General features: G+C 37.9%; 1 protein-coding gene across 1 annotated transcript in view; it reads right to left on the bottom strand.

The window, feature by feature from the left end:
• Fam102b (family with sequence similarity 102 member B) overlaps nucleotides 1-18,574 on the bottom strand; it is a 61,426-nt gene extending 42,852 nt beyond the window's left edge. Inside the window, exon 1 of the mRNA XM_033758074.1 lies at nucleotides 18,459-18,574. Coding sequence (XP_033613965.1) covers nucleotides 18,459-18,574 — 116 coding nt within the window. The remainder of the gene's footprint in view (nucleotides 1-18,458) is intronic.
• Between the last annotated feature and the right edge of the window lie 791 nt (nucleotides 18,575-19,365).

Here is a 19,365-nt window from a genome sequence, read left to right as displayed (position 1 = left end):
TTTTTTTTTTTTTTTGGTACCGGGGATTGAACTCAGGTCCTTGTGCTTGCAAGGCAGGCCACCGAACCGCTGAGCTAAATCCCTGGCCCACAATAAATATTTGTTGATCAAATGAATAACTGAAGTTATTTATAGTTCATAAATGTCTGGTACCAGCTACCAATTTTTTGCGTATGTAACTTCTTAACTGATTTAGAAATCAAGTCCTTCCTGTGTCTAGTACAACTGCTCTAATTCAGACTCTTAATATTTCTTCCCTGAAATACATCTGGCAAAAATCTTAGTGCTTCCTGCTCAAATCTGCCTTCCTCATCACCACTAGAAAGCTCCTTTAAAAATGTGACAATATCACTCCCCTGTTTCAAATCCTCTATTGCTTCCCCACACTTACTAGGATTCAGTCCAATCTCCTTAACAGGCATCTCCATGTTATCTTTGGCTACCTTTAGTCTTATCTCTTGGCCCTGTCTGTCCTCACATTGCTTACGGGTTCACTTACTTGGCACTATTTCTCATTTGTATGATTTTTTTCCCCTGATGCCTTCTTTCTCTCGCATGCCATCTACTCCCACTTTCAACTTTCTACATTCACCAGTTTAATTTGAACTCATTTAGCTTAGTCATCACCTCTTCTAGAAATCTGTCCCCAGCTCAGTCTTCAGGTGGAAACTTGATCTCCCTCATCTCGAAGTCTAGAGCAGTGCCTTCCTTCCTTACCCTAGAGCATGGTCACCCAGAGGAGGGCTGGAAGAGCTAGTTGAGTTGGCTTTCTCTGTCATTCCATTAAGTCCTCATTCCCCAGGAAAGGGTCCTAATTTCCCTTTTCCCTGCCTGTTTCTGGCTGACTTTCCTATCTTAAATGTATTGCAAATGAATAAATATTATAAATGAATTTTTTAAATGTGTAAGTTAAAAATGTCCTTAATAAGAACTAAAATAGAAACATATATTAAATAATCTCTTTAATTTTGTAACATCAAAATAATATCCTTGGATTATTAAATAATCTCTCTAATATAAAAGGTTGTTTGTGTGTCTAAAGCCATTACTCAGAATTTTGTGTGTCTTTAATGTAGACACACAAGTACACACGTGAGTGCACATGCACACAGTTGTGAAAAAGAGAGCTGCCCAAGCTAGACAAGTTTGTGACAGTTTGTTAAACTGGTGGGTTGCCATGGAAACACACAGATTACTTGGCAACTGAGACAAAAGTGACATTAGTAAATGCTTTCCGTTACGTGAGTCATTCATTTCCTATGAGTTTTATATGGTTGCTTAACCACTTTCAAGAAACAGCAACAGAATATGATTCATGTTGAAACTATGGGAAACCAAGTATTACTACCATATAATGATAAAGCTGCTGAATGTGACACATAATCAGAAGACTCAGAAGAAGATAATGTTGCTATGTTCATTGTTTATGTTTCAAAAAAGTCAAAGAAAACCTAGAAAGTTGTTAAAAAGAAAAGTAATATAAGATAGAATGAAAAGTATGAATGCAATTTTTGTGACTACTTAGCTATTACACCAGCAGATTGCATCATCATTCTCAGAATAATTTGCAAATGTATAGTCTAGGCACATATTTAAAATTATACCATGTCTGGTAGTTCAAAGTATTTTAAACTTTTTTTAAAATAGTGATTAAAAAAACTACTGTGAGGAATGCAAGCTCTTTGTCAGGATATACTGTATGGTGGTTAAGTCTTCATCTTCAAAGTCCTGCCTTTGCTACCCACCGACTGTCCCACTGTACACATTCTCTAACCTCTCCACATTCCCATTTCTTCCTCCAGTAAACAGAGCTGGTAACAGTTTTTATGCCTCATGGGAATCTGGGGAAACCAAATGATTATTACAATGTTCAGAATAATGTCTGGTTTATGGTTATCTCAATAATAACTGCTAGAAAATGTCATTATTAAGGATGTATGTAGTTCTACATCCAATTAAGTTTGCCCACCAAAGGGCAACCCACTTTCTGGGCCCCCTTCTGTCTCTCTTAGACAGAAGCTTTCTTTCCCTCAATAAGTTTTTCCTACTCTAAAAAAAAAAAATTGCCCTTCAAAGCAAAATAATGGCAAAATTGGAAAGTAAAGATTTTATTCTTCAACATTAATGAAGATTTCTATTTCTATTTTAAAAGATGCAGATTCTTGAGGAAAGAAAGAAACCCTTGGGAACTGAAGCAAAAACAATTATTTTAAGATTCTGAGGATAAATTAGGTCTATAAAATTGTGACCTTTAATTGCAACACTAAGGTAAATGAATGTCAACTCCAGAGCTATTTTTGGCTCAAGTAAATGAGTGGACAGCAAAATCGTTCATAGGGGAAAACTGAAAATAGAGGATTTTATCTTCTTATTGATTCATTCATTTCGCTAATGGGGTTAGGGAGTGAGGGAAATAATAACCCAGTTTGGTGTCCTTCATTTGGATATGCATACTAGGGAAATAGATACACAGAACTCAAGCTCCAGGAGAGGTCAGGACTAACAAATGTGGAAGTCCTCATCATGTCACTGAAGTCAGGGGAATGGAAAAGACCAGAGACAGTGGGTAGGGAACACCACCACACGTAGGGGACACCAGGATGTAGCATATAAGAGAAGATGGGCAGGCAAAGTAGACATGTCCTCAGAGGGAGAAGCACAGGAGATTAGGTTATCCCCAAAACCATGGGCAAAGATTTTAAAGAAAGGATTGCTTAACATCAAATGTGGTCAGATGAGATGAAGACTACAAATAAGTCCATTGGATTTATTTGTTTATTTTTGAGATAGGGTCTCACTAAGTAGCTCAGGCTGGTCTTGAATTCTCATCAATCCTTCCTCTTGCCTCAGCCTGCTAAATGCTAGGCCTATAAGCATGCGCCGCCACTCTTGGCTGAGTCCATTGGATTTAGCAACAAAGAAGTCACTGATAATACTACCAGGGTTAGTTTCAGTGCAAAGGTGAGATGGAAGCCAGATTACCATGGAAAACAGAGATACAGAACACAGACAATTCAGGTCTTTCAGTAATAATGTGAAGAAAATTTAGGGTGGCAGCCAGATAGGAATGTGGCATAAAAGGAGGATTTCATCTTAACATGCAAGAAACTTAAGTATACTTTGGTACCAAAAGGAAAGAGGCAGGGTAGGGGAAAAGTTGAAGATTTGTGAGGACATGAACAATGGTGCCAGAGCAGACCCAGCCCTGAGAATGTCAGACAGTATGAGATCCAGACCATAGTTGGGACTGTGGACAGAAGGAATCATCTTCTATCATGAGAAGGGAAAAGGGAAAGAATGAAATCTAATGCAGGCTACTTTGTTAGCACACAATTGTTCATTGTCTAGAATTGTTCTGAGAACTTTCACTAAAAACACAGTACTACTTGGCACATAGTAGGTCCTCAAAGGTGAGCTGATTACTTGCATGTTTACAATCTGCTATAAATATTACAAAAAGTCTTTGTAGCATGATGTAAGAAAAAACTACTGTTCTATACTACAAATATTCTAATGAGAATTATCATTTTAGAAAAAAGTATGTCCTATGTGGAACAGAAGAAAGTAGTTGCAAACCATATATATGATAAGGTGTTAATATCAATATATACAAGGAACTCACACAAGTCAACAGCAAAAAAGAAACAGACTCATTTATAAAATCGGCCAGTTAGGTGTGGTCTGCACGCCTTTAATTCCAGCATTTGGGAGGCTGAGGCAGGAGGATAGCTGTGAGTTAGAGGCTAGCCTGAACTACAATGGTGAGACCCTCTCAAAAAACTAAAAGCAAACAAACAAAAATCCCAAGCCACAAGGGGCCAAAGGCCTGAATAAATAATTTTCAAATGAAGATATATAAATGAAATGCCCAGTAAGTATATGAAGAAGTGCTTGACATCATTAATCATCAGAGAAATGTAAATAAAAACCATCATGAGATAACAACCTCTACTAAGTTTGACAAGGATGTGGAGAAAAGTAATCCCTTGTGGAATATAAATTGGTAAATACAGCCACTATGGAAAACAGTATAGAAATTCCACAAAAAATTAAAAATACACCCATGGTATAATCCAGCAATCCCACTTTTGGATACATATCCAAAATCAGTATTTTAAAGAGATTCCTGTACTCTATATTCATCTTAGCATTATTCATAATAGCACCAATATAGAAGCTAAGTGTCAGCAAATGAATAAATAAAGAAAATGTGCTATACATACACACTGAAATACTATTTAGCATTAAAATAGAAGGAAATTCTATTATTCCCAACAACATGGTAGAACTAGGAAGATATTATGCTAAGTGAAATAACCCAGTCACACAGAGAAAAAAACACTATTCCAGTTTCTAGAAAGAATATGATGCAAAGGACACAGTAATAGGAAAAAGATTCCTGGATTAACCTAAGGCAGTGATGGTGAAACTTTTAGAGCTTTCAATTATACATATTTTTTCCTAATTTTAGGTACACAGTACAGTTACATTCATCATTGGGATCTTGTACCTTGACATGACAGGTCTTGGTTCTCATTTTTCAGAGCTTTCAATTATATAAGCAACCTGCTGTGGCACGCATAGCATAGGTTCGCCACTACTGACCTTTAAGAAAGGACCTCATACTGAAAATCTGACAATACATATCACAGTCTAGGAAAATTTAATGAAATGAAAAATAAATAAAACATTCTAATTTCAATCAGGTCAAAATCCTGCAATGACAAAGGAAATTAAAACCAGCTTATTAACTATGACAGTCTGAAAAAAGGAAAACTATGCAGTTAGTAAAAAAGATCAGGGGTTAAAGGGAGGGAAGGATTAGGTGGGGCACAGAGGAACTGCAGGGCAATGAAGCTATTTTGTATGTTGAGCACATGTCACACATGTGTTAAAAACCAAAGGATGTACAAGACCAAGAGGGAGCCCTCAGGTAAACTACGGATTTTGTGTGGTGATGAGCCGGTGTAGGTTCATCAAGTAATGAATGCAACACGCTGGGGACAGATGCTATTAGCAGAGGATGCCATGTGCCAATGGGCCTGGAGTTTATCTGAGAAGTTTCTGTACCTTCTGTTCTATTTTGCTGTAAAGTTAAAACTGCTCTAAAAAATAAAGCCTATTTAAAAAAATGTAACACATGCAGGAATGAAAACACATTCTCCACAACACTGAAAAACAAGGGATAATAGAGTAACTTTTGAGAAGTCAGAAGTTGTTGTGAACTATGGGTCTATATCTAGCCCAAGCTATGCACTGTGCATGAAGGATAAAAGAATGAATCTCTCACAGATGCAAAATAAAAAACGAAACAAAACAAAACAATCAGTCTGGTACTTTTTCTGAAGGAACACATGAAATGGGCAAGAACGTGAAAAATGAATAAAAAGTTAGATCTTAAGAATTAAGAAAGGGAACAAGTGTGGTGACACATGCCTGTAATCCCACCACTTGGGAGGCTGAGGCAGGAGGATCATCATGAGTTCAAGACTAGCCTGGACTATACAGCAAGACCCTGTCTCAAAAAAAAAAAAAAAAAAAAAAAAAAGAGGATAAAGAAAGGGTCAGAAACTAAGTCAGTAAATTATTTGTTCTTTCAAAAATACTTTACTTTTGGGGCCAGGGATTTAGCTCAGTGGTTCTGGTGCCTGCTTTGTAAGTGCAAGGACCTGAGTTTGATCCCTAGTACCAGGAAAAAAAAAACAAAAAAACTTTACTTTTGAAAAAAAGACCTTTTGCTCTTTGGGAATATTCTATAAATATGTGGGAAAATAAGAACTATAAATATTGTGTACAATCACAGACCGAATCAGCCAGTTTCTAGATCAAGAAATTTATAACTCCTTTTTACATGTGGGTTAAAGGCTAAACTTCTCACCTACATATCCAACCCTCCACTGTCTCCCTCAACCTCTCAAACATGGTCCGCTGAGTCTCTCTTAATCCCCTATGATTCCATGCCCTTCACTAAATGCATCACCCAGGCAGTATGTCTGCACTTCTGCCGTCAGGTTTTCTTTGGGATGCCCCTTTCAAACGTCTTCAATCCCTTCCCTGCTATCCAGCCTCATCTACATGGTACAAAGGAGAAGGATGAATCTGAGATTCAAAATATCTGGGCTTAAGTTCAATGTCAACACTGAATGGGTGAACACATTACTCTCCTCTGCATAAACTTCCTCTTTCATGAACTATATCATGGGCTACAATTGGTGGACATATGTTGTCAAAATCTATAAAATAGTTACAAGACTTTGCACTCCCATGTTCACTGCAGCCCTACTCGCTATAGCCAAGATATGGAAATAACCTGTGTGTATCAACAGGTGAATAGATTTGAAAAGATGAGGTACACGTCCACAATTAAATTTTACTCAGCCTTTTAAAAAAACTAGAAAATGTGGTCATTATGGCGATTATGAACCTAGAGAACATTATGTTAAGTGAAGTAAGTCAGGCAGAGACAGACAGCAAACTATAATTTCACTTGTAGATGGCATGTGAAAGACTGAAACTCACAGAAGTAATGAGTAGAATGGTGGTTACCAGAGGCTGTGTGGGGAGCAGTGAGGCCGAGGGGCTGTGGGGCTAAGAGAACGAGTACAAAGTTACAGTCAGACAGGAGGAATAAGTTCTTGTGTTCAACTGCACAGCACAGAGAATAGATGCTGTTGTTAATTAGATGTGTAGTTCGAAGGAGCTAAAAGAGAGTTTTAAATGTTCTCACCACAAAGAAATGACACATATTTGAAATGATTATAATTAGGCTGATGCGGCCATTCCACAATGCATACATGACAAACATCATATTTATTGTATCCCATATATATTATGACTTAAAAATAAAACCTAACAAGGGAAATTAAGTGGTATTGTATGTATCTAGACATATGTGTGTGCGCTCACACTGCATAAACCACAAAGTGCTATGATTCAAGACTTTACTCGAAAGCTCTTCCTATACCCTTGACTAAAATAATTCTCTTGTTCCTATAAACTCCTGGGGTCTTCTACACGCATGTCTGAAGTAGCTGCTTTGCAAACCAAAGATACACAAAGCAAGAGATAGCAGCGTTTAATGAAATTTTGCTATGAATTTAAGTATTCCTCTGCTGATATAAATCTACATCAGAGGAGGAAAGCGGGTGGGGGTTTTCTGGTACACGGATATTAACTAGTGAGTTTAAATGAACATATACAGTCACCACGGCAGAAACCAGCAATAGAAAGAAGACTGCAGAATGTTTACATTCTGGAGATTAAGAGTGAAATGAGCCAATGCCACAGCTGTAGTGTAACAAAACAGCAGTGTGAAGGCTTTCCCCTGGCTGTCTTCGTTATCCTTATGATAATGATATTACAATGATATCAACCAATTCCTGCAGATGTAAGTGGCACAGCAATAGGGTTGACCTAGCTCTACTTCACGGAAGCTTTTGGGAAGAGGGTGGAGGAATCTTCGTATTGGTGGACGGATGAGATTTCAGGGGGTTGCATAGGAGAGGACTTCTGAGTACCCATGCTAGGATGGATAGTCCTTGAGAAGCACAGACCTGATGACTAGTCTTCTGCTGATGTTGACCACAGTCAGTACAAATAAACTTCGTATTTATGCGTCACCTTGTATCACTTGGCTGGACACCATTTGTCACACAGAAAGAAACTTACAGAAAGCAAGGTAGGTAAATTAAGAGAAACTGCAGTAAATATTTAAAACATCATCTTAATTATTTTGAATGCTGAGGTAATATAACTCTGAAGGCAATAACTGTACCATCAGAGAGCTATGGGGCAGTTAAGTTTTACATGAGTTACTTCAGCAAAAATGCCTCTCCAGCTCATTTATTACCAATTGACACTAATTTAGTTTTTCAAATGAGGAAATGGTAAGTGCTAATATTCAGTTACTGAATTCCCTCCATAGTTCTGCTGTTCCCTCACCTGTGTAACTCCCTCATCCTTTAGAACCTGGTTTTTGTTCCTAGGATTCAATGAACTCTCTCTCAAAGTTCCTTGAAGACTTGCCAATTGTCAAATAAAGAGAGCAGCACAACTCAGCTAAATCTTGGAAGTGGCCTATGTGCCTACCAACAGATAAAAGGGTAAAGAAAATGCAGTATTTATACACAATGAAGTATAAAGAAGATAAACATGAGTGATTTATAGGAAAATGGATGCACCTTAAGACCATAATGTCAAGTAAAATAAATCAGACACACAAGATTAAATATCACACATGTTTTCTTACCAGAGATCCCTGCAGCAGATCCTGATCTCCCGCTTGGTGTTATAACACATGGTGAGAAGAAAGACTTAGAGAGAATTAAAGAGAGAGGGACAGGGAACTGGCATGATCAATGCATGAGCAAACAAAGGTCCAGGTCAGCCAAAACTGTCGATAATTATTGGTGACACAATCATCGTTAAGTTGGGGGTGAGGGGACTCTGTGTAGGGGCTACCTACAGTTGCCAGGGATACGTTGCTGATGCAGGCAAAGCTTGTAAAAGAAGAGACAAAGCATTTCTGTGTAAGGGTGGGAACGGAATTTGGATGAGAGTCACTCTGACCTCGGCTGTGTGCAATCTCATAGGCTTTGGTCAGACTCACTTCTTAAAATAAGCCGATTGTGGGGTTAACTCTTTATAGCCGGCACTGCTTACAGCCTGCTTTGGGCATAATCAATAGAGTGGTTGCCCATGTTCTCTTATATGAGAAACTCAAAATACAAATACAGAGTAAAATAAGAGATAAATAATAGGAGATAGGCAGATAGATCTTTTACAAATGAAAGAGACCAAGAGATGGAGGGAGGGTGGGGAGGGAAAGGAGATGAAAAGAGAATTAAGATGTGTTATGCACATGTACCAACTTCTCATGAAGAATGTGTTCATTATAATTGCAAACATGCACTAATAAAAAAATTTGGAAGAAAAGAAAGACAGCAGCTCTCATACTACCCCATGTCTCCACAATGGGGGAGTGAAAGCTTCCTCCTCTGTAACTTCTCAGTGTGTTCCTATGATACGGCCTGTCCTTAATATGCCTGAATTGGTCTTTTTCTACCAAAATTTTATCTGCTGGCCCCTGTGTTCTGTTCTGTATGCTTTCCTTCTCCCACAGTGTCCTATACCTTGTTTGCACCTTACATTCAGATGTAACTATCAACAATAAAGGGAATACATTGGAAACAATAGGAATATGCAAAACAAGACATACTACTTAGTTAATATTCCAATCATGGAAGAAAATCATGCATGGCACTGGTAAACTAACATATACTAAATAATGTAATAACATAGAAAATGCTTATATTATAATGTCACTAAAAAGCAAGATAAAAACTATGTATTTTGGTTTCAACTGGATAAAAAATGAATGGGAAGAAACTAGAAAGCTATATTTCAAAATGTTAACAGTGATTAGCACTGATGGGCAACACTATTTTTCTTCTTAATTTTATATACTTTCCAAGTTTTCTATATTGTTCTCATTATACTTTTAGAATCAGAAAGAAGGGCCAGGGATTTAGCTCAGTGGTTCTGCAGCCTTCCTTGCAAGCGCAAGGTCCCAAGTTCGATCCCTGGTACCAAAAAACAAAAAAAAGTAGCAACAGAAAAAAATGAGTTCAAGATCATATTGACTGCAGAATAAAATCCAATCTTCATATTATGGAATCTAAGCAAAATCAGGCTTCCAGTGTAGCTTTCCAATTTTGTCCTTTAATATAGTCCCCAAACATTCTGTGATCTGCTAACTTCTTGGCCACCATGTTCACTAAAATTCACACCTTCATGAGTCTGTCCACCTCTTACTGTGTTGAAAGTAGGACTTGGGCACAGTGGTCCATGCTGATAATCCTAGCATTCCAAGAGGCTGAGGTGGGAAGATGGCAAGTTTGAGCTCAGCCTGGGTAATTTAGCAAGATCCTGTCTCAAAATAAAAAAATATTTTGAAAAAAGGGTTGGGGCTGTAGTCTGTCCCAAGGCCAGGGTCTAATCTCAGAACTGCCAAAGGAGAAAGAGAAAAAGCAATCAGGACTCTTCCACTTGGAAGGCTTTTGTACCCTAAACCTTGCAGAGCTGCATCTATAACAAATATTATTGATAGAAATAGTTAACATAAAACTCACATGTAATGTGAAAACAGCACGTGTAATGTTTGCTCTTGGCTAAACTGACCCCCAAATTAAGTATTCTTAACAAAAGTTAGATATATAAAATCTGATCCTAAAAAATCTGAAGTTAATAAAAATACAGCCCCTAATAGGTGATCGTGGATTAATACAAATTTGGGTACTAAAATATACACACATTGTAAAAACGGGAGAATAAACCATGAAAGATAATTTGATAATATAAAAACCAAAATGAAAAATAATAGAAATAGTTTAATTTCCTGGAATAGTATCTATCACCTACTAGATAACAGGTATTTGTTAAATGAAAGAATAAACTTGTCCAAGGAATTGACTGACAATAGAATTCTTCAGAAAACATTTTTTAAAAAAATAGCTTTCTTAGCTGGGCGTGGTGGCGCACACCTTTCATACCAGCACTCGGGAGGCTGAGAGGAGGATCGCTTTGAGTTCGAGACCAGCCTGGGCTGCATACTGAGCTCCAGGTCAGTCTCAACTACATAGTGAGACCCTGCTTCAAAAAAAAAATATATATAGCTTTCTTGAGCTATAATTCACATATCACATATTTTACCTAAAGTGTTCAGTGTTTTTAAGTATATTCCATATATGAAAGTACCACAATTTTAGAGCATTGTTATTACCTTCAAAAGAACCTTGTACCCATTAGCAGCCACTCTCCATTTCCTTCCAACCCCTCAGCCCCAAGCAACCAACCATTAATCTACTTTCTGTCTCTGTAGATTCTAGACATTCTATCTAAAATGAATCATACAAGATGTGGTCTTTGCGACTGCTTCTTAGCACGATGTTTTCAAGTTTCTTGTATGGTGTATATCAGTGTTTCATTTCTTTTTACTACCAAATAATATTCCATTCTATGGATACATCACATTTATTTATCCATTCATCAGTCAACAGCCATTAGGATTGTTTTGGTATTTTGGCTACTATGAACAATAGTCCTATGAAAACCCATGTACAAGTTTGTGTGTGTGTGTGTGTGTGTGTGTGTGTGTGTGTGTGTGTGTAGACATCTTTTCATTTTCAGGAGAATTGCTCAGTCACTTGGTAACTGGTTCCTCTTCTGGTTAAGTCTTACTCATCTTTGCACGTTAAAAGAAGGAAAGGGAGGAACTATTAACTCTGGCTGAGAAATTAGGGAAGACTCCTTAGGAGAGGCAGTATGTGAGTTAAACTTTGAAGGATTAGTAGGACTTAACCAGTAAAGGGGGATGACAGAATGTTAGACATTTTAGCTCCAATAACATTTTGACTGTATTTTTTGTTAAAGTTTGTTTTAAAGAGTAGTTCATTGATATTGAATCTTCATCAAGAAAGCATTTTTTTGGCCCTTAAAGAGTTATTTAGTAAAATACTTGTAAAATTTATACTTTAACCATTGAAACAGTTAAGTGGCATTAAGTCTATTCACATTTTTGTGCAACTATCACCACCATCCAGCTTTAAAACATTTTCATCTTGGCAGACTGAAACTGTTCCCATTAAACAGTAACTCCCAATGCCCCACCCTTATTCCCTGGCAACCACTACTGTGCTCTGACTACTTTTGGACTCAGTTTCTCTTAGAGGTCCACTGCTGACTAAGGGGATTGTTTCTATCTGTGCAAGCCTTCTTGCACATATGCTTATCTCAAAGTTACACAGTTTAAGGAAACGTAGAAGCTGGGTATGATGGTGCACACTTATAATCCCAGCTACTTAAGAGGCTGGGGTAGGAGGACTGCAAGTTCAAGGCCAGCCTGGGCAATTTATAGACCCTGTCATTTGTTCATTAAAAAAAATAAATAAATGAAATAAAATAAAATAAAGGGCTGGGGATGTAGCTCACTGCTCTCTGGGTTCTATCCCCAGTAGATAAGTGGGGTCTGGCTAGGGGCAAAAAGATAACAGAAAACATAGTTGGAGAAAGAAAAGAGGTATAGAAACACAGTGAATGTGGACCTCTTATCTGCAGGCTGCAGCAGCCCTGCTAGAGATCTGCCTGATTCTTTCACACAAGAACTTGACCCTTTCAGCCATTTTCATGTTTCAGACCCACCAGCAGATGCATAACTTTCCTGCCGCCATCTCAGATGGCAAGGTTTCTTATAGTATCACCTGGCTTAATGTCCTCAATGAGGCCATTGGTGAGGATTCTGCTTAGAGTCCTGTATGCATCCCTTCCTCTACTATTACAGTCCTAGCAACGAACTTCATATGTTCTGCCATGACCCTGAATTTAAGTCTTTGCTCTGCGAGACGCTGTCCCTTATGACCCAGCCAATCCAAAGCCATCTCAAGAAAGCATTTTCTAGCGCAACCTCTTTGAAAAGCAGACTGGGAACACCTCAGATGTTAAACAGTTATACTACGACAGAGACACTCTCATAAAACTGTAAAATAAAATTCATTCCTGTATAAGCTTATATATCTATATTTTACTAAACATATTAGTTCGTAGAATTAACTGAATGGATTTATCAATGCTATTGCAAAAAATTCATAGTAAAATGTTCCAAAATTATGCAGTTTAAAAGGAGAAAACTTTAAAAATTATTTTTTTTGAGAAAACTTCTTTAAACACTAGCCTACTTTACTTGACTATTCTAACATATAAATAACTTGGCCTAATAAAAATTTGAAATTGGGCTGAAGTATTTATCCATTTTTTTAAAAATTGTGGTATAATACATATAACAAAAAACTTACTATCTTAACCATTTTTAAGCTTAAGGTTAAAGGGTATGAAGCACACTCACACTGTTATGCACTCAATCTCCAGAACTCTTTTTATCTTGCAAAACCAAAATCTACATCCATTAAACAATCCTGATTTCCTATTCTTCAGCAACCATAATTCTATCTTTCTGTCTATGAATCTGATGACACTAACTTATAGAATAGAATCGAATATTTGTCCTTTTGTGACTGGCCTGTTTCACTTAGCATAATGTCCTCAAAGTTCATACACACTGCCTATGTGTCAGAGTTTCCTTTCCTTTTAAGACTCAGTAATACTCTCTATTGCATGTGTTTACCACATTTTGTTTATCCATTCATATAATACTCATTAACTGATAGATACTTAGGTTGCAACACTTCTGCAAATATTAATATAAGCATGGGTGGTTAATTTCGTTTTCAATTCTTTTTGGAATATATTCCTAGAAGTGGAATTTGCTGGACTATACAATTTTAAGATTTTTGAGAAACTGCCACGCTATTTTTTAGTGTGGCCATACTATTTTATAGTTCCACCAACAATCCAAAAGGGTTCCAATTTTTTTCATGCCCTTGCTAACACTTACTTTCTTTAAAAAAAAAACAAACTTTTTTTGATAGTAGCCATTCTAGTTAGTGTGAGGTAGCTCCTAGTTGTGGTTTTGATTTGCATTTTCCTACTGATAATTGATACTGTGCATTTTTTCTTGTGTTTATTGACCATTTGTATAACTTCTTTAATGAAATATCTATTTTTAAGCCTTTGTCCATTTTTCATAGGGTTGTTTGTCTCATTGTTGAGTTGAAGGAGCTCTTTATTCCTTTGTGAGATATATGATTTATAAATATTTTCACCCCTCCCAAGTGTTGCCTTTTCATTCTTGGTTTAATACAATTTAAATATAAACAAGATTCTTGGATAGATTAGCAACTTTAGCATCTACATAACTCTTAAGTTCCTAACATATATGAAGCTTTTTTAGCCTATGACCTTTCCCCACCCACTTGTAGGCAAAAGTTACTGAAGTTTTCTCAAAAGTTGTTTAACAGTTTTAGGCTTAGAACCCTGGGTGGGAAATTCAAATTATTTGTCTGTTATGTAACGAGGAGGCCGCATAAAATAGTGAAAAAGTCTTGAACTAGTTGGCAAAAATCTTGAATTTTAGATCTCTATCACTTTTAGTATGACTTTGGGAATTAATCTTTTTTTTTCTTATTTTATTTATTTACAAAGTAGAATACCAATAATTGCCTTCCTTCCCTCACAAATCCTGTGTGATATCAGCCTTTAAAAACAGGTCGGTAACATGATTAGACAGTACAATTCGTGCCGGGGATTTAGCTCAATGGTTCTGTCACCTGCCTTGCAAGCAGAAGGACCTGAGTTCGATTCCCAGTACCCCCCCCAAAAAAGACACTACAACTCATAATAGCCAAGCTATGGAAACAGCCTAGGTGCTCATCAACTGATGATTGGGTAAAGAATATGTTTATAAATACACAATGGATTACCATTCTCCTTTCACAAAGGAGAAAAAAAATCACATCATTTACAGGTAAATGCATGAAACGGGACATCCTCATGTTAAGTGAAATAAGCCAGATGTAGAAAGACAAATATCATGTCTTCCTAAATCTGTATAATCTAAAACAAAGGCAAGAAAGAGATCTCATGAAAGAAGAGAGAATATTAGGGAAAAGAAGGAAATAAGGGGAGGCAAGGGCAAGGAGGGTAATATGGGATGAAAATGATCAAAGTATGTTATATATGCATGTACAAATACATCCAAATAAACCCATTATGTGTATAGCTAACATGTACCAAAAAAAGAGAAAAAAGGTGAGCACTACTTTTATCATATATATGGTCCAGCAATCATGCTCCTTGGTATTTAATCAACTGAACTTATGTCCAGACAAAATCTCACACACAGATACTATAGCAGATTTGCTTATAACTGACAACACTTGGAAGCAAACAGATGTCCTGGTGAATGGTAAGTGAATGAATAAATTGCAGACTATGCAGATAATGGAATATTACTTAGCACTAAAAGAAAGGCACTATGAGGCCATGAGAAGACATGGAGGATTCTTAAATGCATATTAATAAGCAAAAGAAGTCAATCTGAAAGGGGTATATCTATATGATTGCAACTATATAATATTCTGAAAAAAGTAAAATTATGGAGACAAAGTAAAAAGGCTTACAGGCTAGGATAGAATGGAGATGAACAGGCAGAGTACAGAGGATTTTTTTAAGGTAGTGAAATTATACTGTATAATCTTGTAATGGGGATACATGTTATTATACATTTGTCAAAACCGACGGGCAGAAGTCATACCCTCCAATACAGGGAAGGAAGTGGAGAAGTAGGAGGTGAAAGAAGAGCACAGAGGTCATGGAAACCAAATGTCAAGCTTCAAGAAATAAGTGATTACCATGGCATTGTGAACAGAGCACGGAGGCAAAAATGAGGAAAAATGGACTAAATATGTTGATTAGAGATGACAGATGATATCAGCGAAGCAGTTTTGGGCAAGTGATAGGACAGAACTCAAGACTACAGGGCTGAGGGAAGAAAAGGAATGCTTAAGAGACAGGAAATGTAAATTACGTTGTCTTAAAAGTTTGGATCTGAACTGTACAGAAACAGGTGAAGGAAGTTGGGTGGGGATGGCATCAAAAAGAGGGACATGGCAAGGAATAGGGGCAACACCATTTCATGTCCAAAATGAGAGAGTGGTGATTATGAAGATTAAGTGTACAGGCAGAGGGGTATGAGACAGGGAGAAGGAGACACAAACAGTAAGAAGAGGCAAGAGGTCCCTGGAAGCGGATGACAAGACTCAACATGACCTCATTCTTGCACTTGTAGGAGGGACAGCTATAGAAACCACCTGACATCTCCCGGGCCTCAGATATAAACTAAACTATTTCACATCCGTATTGAAAATGTGACAGCCTATCAGTTCTGTCCATACCTTTCATTCCTACGATCCACAGAGAAAGACTAAGAATGAAAGTCCTGCTCACCCTTCTCCCTGAGCCTCCAGTCTTCCTTGTCCTTGCTCACTCTGAGTCATCTCCTGTGGCCGTTCTCTCGGAATTCTTTCTGTCATACTACCTGAAACTCTTGTTCTAGGGTTAAGCAAACTCTCACGTTTGCAACCTCTTCACATAACACCCCGCTCATTGACTAACTGAAACCTGGCTGTCTCATGAGGACACAGCTGGTACTGTGCCCCTGCAGGTAGGCAATGTTTATTCTCCACCCCCATCTTACATCACATGGGCACATTCCTAACTCCTCCTTGCCACCTGCAAGCTAAGTGGCAATAAGCTTAAGGCACACAAGCTTGAGGAACAGGGTATCTTTTTATGTCATATTCTAGCTCCTGCAGCAAAGCATCTGTCTCACAGTCTGTCTCTTCACTCTAATACCTGTAATCACACCGGCCACTTTAACACAAGAGAAATAACCTAACATACTAGGCTCGGAGTTCTTTGCCCTACTTCAGTCTTCACCCCATTTCAGTAACACTCACACCCTGGACATAGCCAACTCTCTACGCTGCTCTCATGAAGTATCTCAAGGTTTAATATCCTATACTCTGAGCACAATCCTTCCCCCTGCCTCAGCTCAATGAGGCATCACAGCATCATTTCTTCCACATGTCTTTCTGTGACATCACTGAGGCCTTCACGCTCGGATCACTCTATAGTTCCCAGATTTATCTTTCTGGCCTGGCTTCCTTCCTCATGAAACTTGGACTCTGTTACTGATTCCTTAAATTATTTTCTTTCCTTTTTTTTGGTGCTGGAAATCAAACGCAGAGCCTTACGCATGCTAGGCAAGTGCTCTATCATTTAGTTACCTCCGCAGTCCCCCTTAAATGTTTTACAAACAATCCTAGTTCCTTTCCTTCCTAAGCCTTTCTACAGGCTCTCTTTTGTGCACACTTCTGCAGCACATATACTAAGCCTTTCTATCCACCTATAAATGTCTAAACCTTATCAATCCTATGAACACTGCTGGGAGATCTGCATGGATATGCATATTGCTGACACTAAAATTCATATTTTAAAATCCTAATTTGGCCTCTTGGATGTGTCTTTGCTCAGCTTCCTCTCTATTCCTCATTGAATTCCTCATGGAAGCTTTTCTGACTTTTAATCATTCTAGTAATGCCCTTTACCTTTCTTGACTGGTACTGAGAAAGCTAAGGGTGTATGTAAGATGAGAATACTCTTCATTTGCAGCCTAAAGCCACCTTACTGCCTTTCACAAGTTACTCCTCTTTCAGGCTCCCTAGGCACAGAATGGACACAAGTCTAGACTCCTTGAAATGACCACTTCCTCTTCCTCTCTTTATACAGTGGCAGGAATACACCACTATCCCCTCAGTGCCCTCAAAGCATCATGCTGTCATTCTGTTTCCTCTTCCAGCTACTTTAAAAAAACTTTGCTAAGGAATTCTCTTCCGTGACACTTTTCCTGGCTGCCCCTCCACAATGAAAAAAACAAAAACAAAACAACAGTTTAAACACTTCCTCTATTTCTTACAGTATTGCTGCAGTTTTTATACTATATGGTAATTTTTCCATAAAGGCAATAATTAAAAGGACAAATTTGCTGTGAAATGACTGGTAGAAATAAAAATCACAAAAAATTGAATGTGAGGAAATCATAGTGGGACAGTGAGGCAGATTTTTCATTTACTTATCATATAACTAACATGCTGCGGGCATAGAATGCATAGTAAGGACTGGAGAGAAACAAATAGGTACAAGCTATGCACACTGGACAGATATGTAGAGTCCACCAAAAATGTACACATAATTCAGGAAAAGAAAAAGTTGCAAAATATTTGAATACTAAATGTATTAAGACATCACAAGATTAATAACACAGGTTACCTTGTGTTCCTCAATCGATAACTGTACCCTGCCATTCTATCACTGTTGGTTGTGTGACTGCTGTTTTCTTTATCTGAAGTGTGTATACATCTTTTGTGGCAAACTCTGTATTTCTCCATCTGACTTCCACACCTATCTAATTTGGGAATTTCTGTGCATCTGTCATCCTTGGCAAATGAACAACAGATCCTCTCCCCAAATATGTGCAAGTTTTTCAATAAATATTTATAGAATGCCTGCTGTGCAAGGCTTATTGTTACAATGGTGAGTCTTAACTTACTGGCATAAAATTGCATTAACAACGTTTTTCAAGATATGAATATCTATCAATGAGGCTGAATTTTGTGGACTTAGAGAGAGGCAAAGAAAATGGAGAAGCACACGCTGTTAAAAAAATACATGCGTGCTGGGCGTGGTGGTGCACGCCTGTAATCCCAGCACTCGGGAGGCTGGCAGGAGGGTGAAAATGGAGAAGCACACGCTGTTAAAAAAATACATGCGTGCTGGGCGTGGTGGTGCACGCCTGTAATCCCAGCACTCGGGAGGCTGAGGCAGGAGGATCTCTGTGAGTTCGAGACCAGCCTGGGCTACATAGTGAGTTCCAGGTCAGTCTCAACTACATAGTGAGACCCTGTCTCACCCCCCCCCAATACACACATGAACATTATGTTACTTACCTTTCATGTACAATTATTTTCAGGCAAATATAAAGGGGGCCAGGTCTGTTAACCTCACTAGTGGTGACACATACTGGAACCAGTTTCTCTACAACTAGCATTTTAATAAAAGTCATACTACGTCTATGTATCTATTATTCTAAGTCATAAAATCGAGAAAGCAGACAACATAAAATCTGAGAAGCAGTGGTGTCTGGTATTAAAAGTGGCCCTGAAGGCAGCATGCCTCCTTACTCCACATTTACTAGCTGACTTTCAATATCTCTGTTTCTACTTCCTCAGGCAGAAAATAAGAGTAATAATAGCAGTAATAATGGCAACGATAACAAATTAATGAGGTAATAATAGCACTTCCTCATGGGATTATCTTAAGGATTAATGTAAATGGTAGGAAAGTACCTAAATAAATATTACCTACTAGTATTATAGCTGGTGTAGTAACATAAATTGATGTCCTCATTTCTGGCCAGGGTATGAAGAATTTGCTTTGTTTTGGGATACGGTCTTGCTGTGTTGCTCAGACTGGTCTCAAATTCATGAACTCAAATGGATCCTTCCACCTTTGGCTTCCCAAGTAGCTGGGACACACGCATGTGCTACCATACCTGGCTTTAAAGGACTATTTAAAAATGATATTTATATAAATGCATTGTAAATAAACATTTATATTGTGAAGGTTGGGATCCAAAATATCCCTCAAAAGGTTCACTGTGCTAAAGGCTTGGTTGCTGACAGCATTTTGGGAAGTAATTGGACCACAAGGCTCTAACTTCACCAACAGATCAATTATTAATTAAGGGAAGTGGTAGAAACAGGAGATGAAACCTAGTTGAAGAGTGGATCACATGGGGAAAGATGTTGGAAACCATATCTAGCCCCTTTTCGTTAGGTTCTTTTTCTGCTTCCT

The sequence above is a fragment of the Fukomys damarensis genome, unplaced genomic scaffold, assembly GCF_012274545.1.
Source record: "Fukomys damarensis isolate Sample0158 unplaced genomic scaffold, DMR_v1.0_HiC HiC_scaffold_33, whole genome shotgun sequence".
Taxonomy (NCBI): domain Eukaryota; kingdom Metazoa; phylum Chordata; class Mammalia; order Rodentia; family Bathyergidae; genus Fukomys; species Fukomys damarensis.
Note: the sequence above shows the minus strand (reverse complement) of the source record. Positions and strands in the feature narration are given on the sequence as shown.